At 46.3% G+C, this 12,441-nt stretch overlaps 1 protein-coding gene across 1 annotated transcript in view; it reads left to right on the top strand.

The window, feature by feature from the left end:
• Positions 1 to 12,441, top strand: part of Npc1 (NPC intracellular cholesterol transporter 1) — a 47,519-nt gene that overhangs the window by 29,044 nt on the left and 6,034 nt on the right. Inside the window, exons 11-20 of the mRNA XM_005355762.2 lie at positions 1,685 to 1,787; positions 5,821 to 6,010; positions 6,214 to 6,396; positions 7,473 to 7,587; positions 8,793 to 8,920; positions 8,999 to 9,139; positions 9,667 to 9,756; positions 10,143 to 10,333; positions 10,785 to 10,900; positions 11,383 to 11,512. Of these exons, the coding sequence (XP_005355819.1) occupies positions 1,685 to 1,787; positions 5,821 to 6,010; positions 6,214 to 6,396; positions 7,473 to 7,587; positions 8,793 to 8,920; positions 8,999 to 9,139; positions 9,667 to 9,756; positions 10,143 to 10,333; positions 10,785 to 10,900; positions 11,383 to 11,512 (1,387 nt within the window). The remainder of the gene's footprint in view (positions 1 to 1,684; positions 1,788 to 5,820; positions 6,011 to 6,213; positions 6,397 to 7,472; positions 7,588 to 8,792; positions 8,921 to 8,998; positions 9,140 to 9,666; positions 9,757 to 10,142; positions 10,334 to 10,784; positions 10,901 to 11,382; positions 11,513 to 12,441) is intronic.

Below are 12,441 nucleotides of genomic sequence, written 5' to 3'. Positions count from 1 at the left end.
AAGAAGCAGAATAGGTGCTCCACATGTGTGCTTGTGCACGTGTGTGCAGTTCACGTGAAGGGGTGGGACAGGGCGTGTGCTTGTGCACGTGTGTGTGGTTCACATGAAGGGGTGGGACAGGGCGTGTGCTTGTGCACGTGTGTGCGGTTCACGTGAAGGGGTGGGACAGGGCGTGTGCTTGTGCACATGTGTGTGGTTCACATGAAGGGGTGGGACAGGGCGTGTGCTTGTGCACACAGAGGCACCTGGAAGTAGGCTGGTGGCCAGCAAGCCCCAGAGCTCCTCCCTTCTCTGCCCCACACAATGCTGGGATAGCAGGAGTGTTAGGACTCAAACTCAGGGCTCAGCGGCCAAGCCATCTCTGCAGCCCCTCAAATGAATTTAATTATGTGGAGCAAATACTCATGTTCACCTCTATTTGTGAAGTAAGATCACTTCAGTCTTTGTACCTGACAAACTGGCGAAAGCCACAGAACTGTAACCCCAGGCAGGGACAACTTCTTCTGTCCTTTTTTTCCTGGTGTATGTACAGGTAGGACTCAGTATTTTGTTAGATACACTATCAAAACTTTATAGGGAAAGTTTGAAAGAACTTATCAAAATGACGGGAAAGGTTGATTGTACAAATAGGAACTTTGTGTATTCAAATATTTGTAGTTACTTTTTGTAGTCATTTTATTTGTAATTTTAAAAACTGCAAAGATATCCATCAGTGGGGACCTGGTTAGACTGTGCTGGATATGTTACACTGCAGAAAATAAGGAAGCACTTTGTGTCTTTAGATACTGAAATGAAGCAAAATCTTAAGACACATTTTTTGTTTTGCGAGTTTTGTTTTGTGTTTGGAGACAGGACCTTACTGTGTGGCTCAGGCTGGCCTAGAAGTTGGCCAGGTGGCCCTGACTGCCACAGACTTTCCTTCTTCAGCCTCCAAAGTTCTGAGATGTGTGACACAGAGGGTTCCAAGACACACAGCTTTATACTATTGGAGAGCAAAGAAGGAAGGGGAGAATACACATGTGTGTTTGCTTGTGTGCCCCTGAAGCTGCCACAGCTGGCCGCTCCCAGGCTCCGGAGGACGAGGAATGGAGTGAAAAGTCCTGCCGCTTGGCTCCATTTCACAGTGCACACCAGTGCTGGCTCCATTTCACAGTGCACACCAGTGCTGGCTCCATTTCACAGTGCACACCAGTGCTGGCTCTTACTGGCCGGGTGTGATCCCAGCACTCAGGAGGCTTAGGCAGGTGAGTGGATCTCTGTGGCTTCAAGACCAGCCTGGTCTACAGAGCGAGTTCCAGGTGAGACCTCCTCTCAAAGAGGGGCTGGAAGAGCAGGGCATGGAGTCAGCAGGACTGGGGAGTGCAGACGTGCTCAAAATACATTATATACATGTGTGCAAATACCAAAGTAAAGCTCATTATGTATAAATTAAGAAACTAAAAAATTATAAAAGAGGAAAATAAACAAGAATTGATGGTTAATTTTTTTAATGAAAGGTCATTCTCCTCAAATGACAACTGTCAGAATGCTTTGTATTTGTTGACTGCATACATAGACCCGTTCTGTGTCCACTGCTCAGGGGAGCTCTGGTGGGGACAGCATCAGCAGGGGACTGTGGCAACTCGTGTTTCTCAACTTTGCATGTTAGTACTCAGCTCTTTTATGTCCTATTTTTGCTTTCTAGATCAGAACTACAATAATGCCACCGCTCTTGTGATCACCTTCCCTGTCAACAATTACTATAACGACACAGAGAAGCTCCAGAGGGCCCAGGCCTGGGAGAAAGAGTAAGTCATTCCTGGGGCTGTGCAGTCAGACCTCACTCTGAACTGCAGCAGATCTGAGTTACGGGACTGTTTTCACTTGGCAGTAGCTATGCTAAGAAGTCTTTGAAGAGATCTTCCTAGAATCAGATGATTTAAACAGTTCTCTGTATGCAAGAATACAGACAAATTCATAGACCTTTGTGCAATCCACTCTTTTTATCTGTTCCTCTTAGGCCTCAGCCAGTAGGATGCTCTGTTAGGATAAACACTTTTCCCTTTAGCTGCCCTGCTCTCCCATCTTCTCAGCCTCTTGCCCATAGCACTAGGCAACCACAAGTCTGCTTTTTGTCCTCATAGACTTTTCTGCTATGAATGTTGTATGACTATGGTTATATATGTGGACTTTCATGTCTGACTTCCTCCACTTACCATAATGTGTTCAAGGTTGTCTATATAGTGAAACGTAATAATGCTTTGTTTCTCGTTTTGACCAAATACTCCACCGTATAACCATACCACATTTTATTTATATATTTATCATTGACACGCATTTGGGTTGCATCTGTCTTTTGGCTATTATTTAGTCTTTTGGCTAAAAATATGCAGAGCTAAGAATGGCTCTGCATGTTTTTATACACACTTTGATCAGACATGCCTAATTCCTTTGGAATTGAATATATATCTGTAGTAATCGAATCACTGGGTCTTATAGTAACTCTGCTTTGACTATTTGAAGACCTGATTGGCAGTTTCCCCTATGTGTGATGCCATCTGTGCTTGCTGCTTTGTCTGACCTTTCCATGCCGGCTGTTATGATGAGTAGCACTGAGTAACATTTTCTGATTTCTTTATTGTGTTCCAGACAGTGCTGTGTGACTGAGGCTGGTCTTGAACCTTCTGTGTATTGGAGGGTGGGCTTGAACTTCTGATGATCCTCTTACTTCCACATCCCAAGTGCTAGGATCACAGGCTTGCACCACCGTGCCCTGTTTTGTGTAGTTCCAGGGGCAGAACCTAGGGTTTTGTGCATGCTCACTGGGTGTCCCACCATTGGAGCCAGCCCTCTGATTTGCATTTTCTTGATTAAAAGTCTCAAGCATTTTTTCATGAAGTTATTTTCCATACCCTTTGCCCATTTTAGTTGAATTTTCTATGCTTCTATTATTTAGAGTTATGAAAACCTGTTATGTATTCTAGGTATAAGTCAGTCCCTTATCAGACATGTGATTTCAAGATATTTTCTCCATTTTTGTGATTCTCCCCCTTGGAACTTTTGAAGCACAAACGTCCTTCACTGTGGAGTTCAGACCACCTCATCGCCTTGCTTTCGGTGTCCCCGCAGCCATGACTTGATGCCATGACAGATTTAGTCCTGTGTTTCTTCTGAGCCTTTCCTCTGCTTGAACCGTTTAAATCTTTCAGACCCAGGCCCCTATGCCGTGGAGCTACATAACCGGCCCTTGGTTCTGAGACCAGGTCTCCACTCACAGCCTGTCAGTGTCGTGTATGGTACAAGGTCGGGGTCCAGCTTCATTCTCTCCACTGTCGAGTGGCCATAGCATCCTTGTCAGACACAGTGCAGCCCCTTATGTGTATGCGTTTGTCTGTGTGTCTGTTCTTGTGCCAGTGCCACACTTTCTTGATCGCTGTGGTAAGTTTGGAATTAGAAAATATGAGTCCTGCTTTGTTCCTCTCAGTCTGTTATAGCTGCTCGGGGCCTTTCAGTCGCAGGTGAATTTTACAGGAAGCTTTTGACTTCCTCTAGAGAAATAGATGGAATCTGACAGCTTGTATTGAACTTACATATCTGCTTTTAAAACTTCGTCCTATGAGCCGGGTGGTGGTGTGTAGTAGGAGCTGCGGGCTATGTTCCTGCTGCCCCAGCTCCTGGTCGCCTGGCTAGCTTATGCCCCAAAATAACAACACACAAACTGAATTTTTTTAAACACTGCTTGGCCCATTAGCTCTAGCCCTTACTGGCTAATTCTGATATCCCGATCAACCCATCTCTAATAAACTGTGTAGCACCGGTCTTACCGGGAAAGATTCAGCATGTCTGACCTGGCGGCTTGCTTCATCGTGTCTGGCCCAGAGAGGGGAAGCATAACGTCTGAGCTCACTTCCTCTTCCTCCCAGCATTCCGTTCTGTTTACTCCCCCCACCTATGTTTTAACCTATGAGGACCAAGCAGTTTCTTTATTATAATTAACCAATGACCTTCCTCCACCATTTCCCCTTTTTCTGTTTAAACAAAAAAAAGGAAGGCTTTAACTTAACATAGCAAAATTACATATAACAAAACAGTTATCAAGTAAAAATTACAATAATCTTTATCATAACTAAGGAAAACTATAACTATAACTAACCATCAAAGACTCCAGAAAGATACAATATTACCTAACCAAACAAGAAATAAACAACTTCCAAACTCTAGAAATGACAGAGACATCTCACTGCCTGGTCAGTCACCCAAAGTTCCTCTGTACCGTTGGGGCATCCATCTTTGGCCTTCAGGCCCATGGTATCCGGCAGACATTTCCATGAAGCAGGACATTTCAAAGTCAGTTTAGTCACTATCTGTTGTGTCCTGCAGAATGTCTCGCAGACTCCTTCATGAATCAGGAACCCCGAAAGATTATCTCACCTTTAGGCAAGTTCAGCAGTCCTCTTTCTGCGGGTTCTTTGTGTCCAGTTCATGCATCAGTCCAGGCAAGAGCAGTTCCTTGCCCAAATGGCTATCAAACTCCATAAGGTGCCTCTTTGATGCCCATTTTCTTCTTGAAGTAGATTGGTGCTGCCAGGAGCAGACGTGTCTCATTGTCATGAAAAGTCCTAAGTTATTAAAACATTTAGAATGCCATATTCTACAATCTTTGAAAGATATGAAAAATGCCTATCTAAAATATATCAATGTATATCTAGGAAATCTTAACTAACATGACTACAAACTTGACTATTATTATCTATTAACAACCTATATACATTACATTTTTAAATGTACTACACAATCACAATACCTTAATCAATATCAGAAATACATATACATATAATAAAATTGACCTTAAATTAATATCAGTAAACCAAGATTCATATCAATGCAAAATATTCACATCTATATCATATCCCCCTTTAAATGTTTGGGAATATGGGCGTAGTTATTTCTCTCTGCTGTATGGGGGCGCTGTTAATCAGATATTTCAGGGTATAACTTGTGTGCTAGGTTCATCTCAATCGTCAATTGAGTGAAGTAATTTTTTGAGGGTGTTCACAGCAACCTTTCAGGAGGGCGTGGTCCATTATACCATATTGGGATAGAAGCAGTCCACAGGGTTTCATCCTCTGTGAAAACAAAAGAAGAATCTCTTTTCCAAAGTATCATATCCTTAGATCCAAATTCTGAAGTCAAGGTATTTTCAAAATATCTATGTTGGATTAGTTCAGCAGCATTTATAAACAAATAAGTGGTGGTGCATGCCTTTAATCCCAGCACTTGGGAGGCAGAGGCAGGCAGATCTCTGTGAGTTGGAGGCCAACCTCGGCTACAAGAGCTAATTCCAGGACAGGCTCCAAAGCCACAGAGAAACCTTGTCTCAAAAAAAAAACAACTTTGTCCTATGAATACATATATCAGCTAACACACACTCCACTTAAGCCTCCCGTGGTGGTGTGTGCCAGTGACCCCGGTGCTCTGGCTAAGGTAGAGGGATCAATTAACTCAGAAATAGTAGACCAGCTTGTACACATAGTGAGACGTATCTCTGAGGATGAAGGGGAAAAAAAGCCAATTTAAAACATGTTCTAAACAGGTCATTTCAGGACTGGGGTTACACTTAAAGGTAGAACCATGACCTGAGAGTGCCAGGATCCTGTGTCTGGCACCCTGCACCACCACAAAAGGCAGAACGGTCAGCAGCTGGAATTTGCCTGTGGTCTGAGGGCATCTCGCCAGGCTCCCGGGCAGAGGTGAAGCGGGATGGCGTTTGTGTTGAGACTGCTCTTACTCAACTATCATATAACTTTTGATTAAAAATATAAAAACTTGTCTACTCCTTAGGTTTATTAACTTTGTGAAAAACTACAAGAATCCCAATCTGACCATTTCTTTCATTGCCGAGCGAAGCATTGAAGATGAACTCAATCGGGAAAGTAAGAGTGATGTGTTCACTATTGCCGTCAGCTACGCCATCATGTTTCTGTACATTTCGCTTGCCTTGGGACACATCCGGAGCTGTAGCCGACTTCTGGTGAGTGCGGGGACACAGGGAGGGTGCTGGAGGACGATTTTGTCCATGCTATCACCTGTGAGTGTATGAACTTTGTTGCTAGGGAGAAACCTAGAGGTTTTTCTGTATCCTCACACTGTGGACTGTACATTTAACTTATCTTGAATAGACCCTATAACAGGCAGGACAAAGCTCTCATGATCTGTGCCTTTGCCTGATATCAGGTGGATTCTAAGATCTCACTGGGCGTCGCTGGGATCCTGATCGTCCTGAGCTCAGTGGCCTGTTCCCTGGGCATCTTCAGTTACATGGGGATGCCACTGACCCTCATTGTCATCGAAGTCATCCCATTCTTGGTGCTGGCTGTTGGGGTGGACAACATCTTCATTCTCGTGCAGACCTACCAGGTAAATCTTCATTCCCTCAGGGAGCTCAGACTTCCAGCCCTCAGGCTTGTGAACGCCTGCCCAGCAGTTACCACACTGCCTTTGAGAATGCAGACAGCTTCATGTCCTTTTCCTCAGCAGCTCCTGGTGCCTCTGATTTGTTCTACACATTGTGGGACCAAGAAGTTCATCCCTTACTTTATTGTGTGGAATAGATACAAAATAAGAATTTGGTATTAAACACCATTTTCATATGTGTGCAATAAGAACCAACACAATAAGGAAATCATTTCAAGTATAAATTTTATTAAATTGGTTCCAGCATGCTGTAGATGTAGTAATATGAGCGTTGGGGCTGCGTCCCCGGCACCCCGGCTGCCTGGCTAGCTTATGCCCCGAAATAACAACACGCAAACTGTATTCATTTAAACACTGCTTGGCCCTTTAGCTCTAGCCCTTACTGGCTAATTCTGATATCCCGATCAACCCATCTCTAATAATCTGTGAGCACTGGTCTTAGTGAGCACCAGTCTTACCGGGAAGATTCTAGCCTACGTCCATCCTGGGTCAGAGCTTCATCGCGTGTGCCTCAGAGAGCAGAGCTATCCCTGCGTCTGCCCAGGAGCCGGGAGCATGTCGTCTCTGCTCCAGAGTGCAGAGCTGTCAGTCTGAGCTCACTTCCTCTTCCTCCCAGCATTCTGTTCTGTTTACTCCTCCCACCTATGTTTTAACCTATGAGGGCCAGCCAAGCAGTTTCTTTATTTTTTTAACCAATGACCTTCCTCCATCATGTAGACACATGACAGATGTGTCCACACAGTCAGCCATTGTAGACTGTGGTCTCAGTTGCCTGGGGCCCTTGCTTGTCCGAGTGGAGACTCAGTGACATACAAGTGTCATTTAGTGATCCACCCTCCTGCAGCCATGAGCCTCCCTGCGCTCATTTAGCTCAGTTAGCCAGATAATTGAGTGGCTCACCATTGCTGCAGCTCCTAATCCAACCATCACTTCCTTTACCCTTGAGTTAATGCAAGACAGGAATGAGCTGGCGTTCCTGTTATAGAAAAATTTTAATAGTGAATTTTTCTTTCTTTAAGAGAGATGAACGTCTTCAGGAAGAGACACTGGATCAGCAGCTGGGCAGAATCCTCGGGGAAGTGGCCCCTACTATGTTCCTTTCATCCTTTTCTGAGACCTCAGCATTTTTCTTTGGTAATTTCACTGTAGATTGTCCCGGGCCTGTGGCTTGTGGGTATCTGATGATGCCTCCTTTGTTGCTCCCTTCTGTGAGCTGTTTCATAGTCGAGTATCGCTTGCTGGACTGCAATGTCCTGGCTATTGGCGGTGTCCTCTGTCCTGTGCATCCCAGAACATTATCAATGCTGGGATCCAAGGTGACAGAGACTTGCGCTCTTGTGCTGTAGCAAGTGCTAGTATTTGAAATGACACCCCTACATGGCCACTATCCTCGGCAGTGCCATGTACATTGGCAGCAGGAGATCTTAAGACCGGCTCCTCACTGAACACAAACTCCCTGGGCAACAGGCTTGTTAATGAGCAGAGCTTCTAGTCCGAGGAACCAGAATGAGCTAGAGTAAAATCCTCAGCCTTGTTTGGTGCAGAGCAGCTCTGAGCAGCTGCTGCCTGCCCTGCACGCCCAGAGTGGGAAGAGAAAGTGACTGGGCCCTTACAGAGGCTGAACGAGGCTGGAAGTCTGTGCCAAGAAGCAGTCTTCACACTGTCTGAGGTCACCAGCACAGTGCCCACATGACCGCCCGCTCTTCCACACGCCATTGTAGGCTGGGTTTAGGTGGCAAGCTTTCAGTGGAGGCTGCCACCTTGTCGCCTTTCGTTTCTACAGAGCAAATGCTTTTGAAACCTGTGGTCTTTACTGTGCCTTTGACAGAAAGAGGTGCAGCAGGGACACAGCATTCTGCTTTCCTTAGAGAACCAGAACATGTGTCGGTGACAACAGCTGAGACGCTGCCTCGGTGCCAGTGTGACTTTGGCAAACTCCACCACTGGCTGTGGCATCCCCAGGACTGCATTTATCCTGTCTAAAGAGGCCAATGTCTGTTTCTACGATCATGTGGCCAGCCCAGCATCATAATGTTTGATTTTTTTTTTTAGCCCCAAAATAATATGGTAAATCTAGATTTTTGTTTAAACTTAATTCCACTAAACGCTGACAACCTGTTAAAAAATAGTTTTGATCCTAAAATGATCAGGATAGAGTGGGTCAGGAGGAAATGGCGTCTGTGCAGGGCGGCATAGCCTGGGACCCTCAGGAGGAAATGGCGTCTGTGTAGGGCGGCATAGCCTGGGACCCTCAGGAGGAAATGGCGTAAGAGCAGGGCGGCATAGCCTGGGACCCTCAGGCCTTTAAGTGGTGTCACAGCGCTTTCCTTTCTCTGCAGGGGCGCTGTCCTCCGTGCCGGCTGTCCACACCTTCTCTCTGTTTGCGGGCTTGGCGGTCTTCATTGACTTCCTCCTTCAGATTACCTGCTTTGTGAGCTTCCTGGGGTTAGATATTAAGAGGCAAGAGGTAAGATCCAGGATGTGTGGGACTCTAGGGTCTTAAGTGAAGTCAGTCTCCGCATGGCCTCATCCCTCTGTACCCTAGAACAATCGGCTGGACATCCTGTGCTGTGTCCGAGGTGCTGGCGATGGCCGAGGCGCCCAGGCCTCTGAAAGCTTCTTGTTTCGCTTCTTCAAAAACTCCTTTGCCCCACTTCTGCTGAAGGACTGGCTGCGACCAGTTGTGGTACGGATTTTTTGTGGTTTCTCTCTGTCTTCTCCTTACACAGGTGTGTCACGTGCCTTCTGAGAGGCGTGGGAGGGCAGTCCCACCCACTGTTAATCCACTGCAAAATACAAAGCCAAATAGGACAGCAGCAGACCCTTTCTAGGGCTTTTTGGTTCTTTTGGTTTTTCGAGATAGGGTTTCTCTGTATAACTGCCCTGGCCATCCTGGAACTCACTCCGTAGACCTGGCTGGCCTCAAACTCACAGAGATCTGCCTGTCTTTGCCTCCCGAGTGCTGAGTTTAAAGACTTGTTCCACCACCTCCAGGGTATCCTTGGGTTTTCTTTCTGTCTTATATGGTAGCAGAGTCTGGCTTCGGCCTGGGAATGTAGTCCAGTGATAGAGCACCTGCCTGGCCTTACACAGGGCATGGGACCAAGAGTAAAATAAAACCATGTCTTTCTTTGGTCTGTAAGATTTTATTTCTATTCTTGAATTTATTATTACATTAGCAATCGGTGTCTTGCCATTTGCTTTTCTTTCCAGATAGCCGTATTTGTGGGTGTTCTATCATTCAGTACTGCAGTCATGAACAAAGTGGAAATTGGATTGGATCAGTCTCTTTCAATGCCAAATGTAAGGTGCTTCTCTTGGTTAACTTTTAGCTGCTGATGGAGTCTTCAGGGCATGGGTGTAGGTGTTAATGCTTGCTTCTGAATGCAAATCCCGCGAGGGGTGATGGTGAACTCCAGGGCTGTGCTGTAGTGGCCGCTGGCACTGTGAGCTCACACTGCTCTTCATGGTACATAGCCTTAGCGGTGAAGCAGCCAGACTCCCGAGGTCACCTAATGAAATCCCGTCTGGTTGTGGCTTAGCAGCAGGTGCACACTGGGACCGGGGACAAGAACCCTGAGTCTAGGTTGACAACTCGGGCGCCCGACATCCTCTTTTTTTGTTAGCCGTCACCATGTCCTTCAGTTCCCATCAAACCATACTTTTCTCTTCTTTGGTCTTCCTTTCAGGATTCCTATGTTATTGATTATTTCAAATCGCTCGGTCAGTACCTGCACTCGGGCCCACCTGTGTACTTTGTCCTGGAGGAAGGCCATGACTACACCACCCGCAAGGGGCAGAGCATGGTGTGCGGCGGCATGGGCTGTGACAGTGACTCCCTGGTACAGCAGATATTTAACGCAGCTGAGCTGGACACCTAGTCAGTATCGACCGCCTGCTCCTTTATGCTTCCTTTCCTCTTTACTGTGTTTGAGATAGGGTCTCCTGTATAGCCCACGCTGGTCTTGAAGTTGGAGCTTGCCCTGTCTCAGCCTCCTGGGTGGTAGGGTTACAGACCAGATGTGTACCACCATGCCCAGCCCAGTTTGGGTCCTCTGAGCAGAAACAGGCAGAAGGAGGAACTCTTGGCCAGCATCTACTCAAGCCTGAAATTTTGCACTAAAAACAGATTTTCTTGGGAAAGTTGCTTTTTGTTGTTGTATCTCAAAGTCTATTAGACCGAGTTTCATGTAAGCAAAGCCAACTTATTGGGCACATATCATCCTGAAGGGTTCTCTTCAGTCACACCAGTACAGTAGTCTCAGGTGGGGAGAAGGGCCGGGAGTTCCCTGGAGTTCCCAAGCCAGTCATTGATTTTCTCTCCTTTCCAGCACCCGGATAGGCTTTGCCCCCTCGTCCTGGATTGACGATTACTTTGACTGGGTGGCGCCGCAGTCCTCCTGCTGTAGACTCTACAACGCCTCTCACCAGTTTTGCAACGCTTCTGGTACCTTCATCTCCTTTTCCACATCTTCCTTTCTTTCTTTTTTTAATTTCACTTGCCCATGTCATTTTGCCCTAGTTGGTGCCTGCTTGTCAGTGTGGGCTGCACCTCCTTCCCCCGTCACTACCCTGTCCTCAGCTGGGCACGCATGTACCCGAACAAGGACACTTGGTTCCCCAGTCCGACCCTTCAGCTTGTCCAAACCACATTTATTTTCTTGATGAAAGCATGAGAGAGTCTGTGCTCTTTGGTGCTGTTCAGAACAGGGTACCTACTCCAGAGGGGGGGTTTCTGTGTGGTTTGCCTGAGATGAAATGACTTGGGGCTGACATTTATTCAACTATGAAATTACACAGAGCTGAAGCTTTTATGGAGGGAAAGATGCAGGAAAACACTATACTTCGTCTTAAGTGGTTGTTGTTGCTGTTGCTTTTGTTTAAATCGTGAGGCCCTTTTTTCTAACGATGGGCTCTCCTCTTTGCCAGTGATTGATCCAACCTGTGTCCGTTGCAGACCTCTGACTCCAGAGGGCAAACAGAGGCCTCAGGGGAAAGAGTTCATGAAATTTCTGCCCATGTTCCTTTCCGATAACCCCAACCCCAAATGTGGAAAAGGGTAAGTACTGTGGAACCATGTCAGATCAGCATCCTATTTAACTAAGAAACAGAACTGGATGGGTAGACTTGTGGGAAAGGGCCTCTTCTCTGCCCTGGACTAATGTCCTGTAAAAGTAGAGCCTCCTCCCCCCCCCCCCCCCCAGTTAAAGAAACCGCCTGGTGTTCAGCAGATTTAACCATTACTGGGCACTGGTTTTCCACGCTGTGGTTCCTGTCCCAACCCTGGGCAGACTCCTATGCACACTGTGAAGGAGCAGAGACAGAGGTGAACACACTGGAGAGTGAGAGGCCCAGGGCCGCTCCATTGTGCTTAAGGAACAATATCTCTGCTTTGATAACGTGTATAAGGTTCTCAATCACTGTGAAGAGACACCATGACCACAGCAGATCTTATAAAGAAAAACATTTAATTGGGGTGGCTTACAGTTGTAGAGGTTTAGTCCGGTATCATCATGGTGGGACGGGGCAGTGTCCAGGCAGACATGGTGCTGCAGAAGGAGCTGAGATTTCTATATCTTTGATCCCCAGGCAGCAGGAAGTGAACTCAGACACTGAGCAGTATCTTGAGCATAAGAGACCTCAAAGCCCGCCCCCACAGTAACACACTTCCTCCAACAATGCCACCAAATAGTGCCACTCCCTGTGAGCTTATAGGGGCCAGTTACAGTCAGACTAACACACTGCCCATTGCCCACATGGACTGGAAGATGTGGGCCATGCCTGGCCCAGAAATATTGAAGATGAAGGGATTGATTTGGAAGCTTTTGTCAGTGAAAGTTGACTATCACATGTGTGATATAACTCACATGGATGTGCTTGGTTTTGTAAGAATCACATTTGAGAGTCTTCTTACTTGTGTGTGTCATGTCTATTTTGAGATTTCCACTAGTTCTGATAAAGACTATCTCTAAAAAGTAAAAAAAAAAA

Source organism: Microtus ochrogaster, chromosome 18 (assembly GCF_000317375.1).
Source record: "Microtus ochrogaster isolate Prairie Vole_2 chromosome 18, MicOch1.0, whole genome shotgun sequence".
Lineage (NCBI taxonomy): Eukaryota > Metazoa > Chordata > Mammalia > Rodentia > Cricetidae > Microtus > Microtus ochrogaster.
The sequence above is the reverse complement of the archived record's forward strand: the minus strand, read 5'-3'. Positions and strand labels throughout refer to the sequence as shown.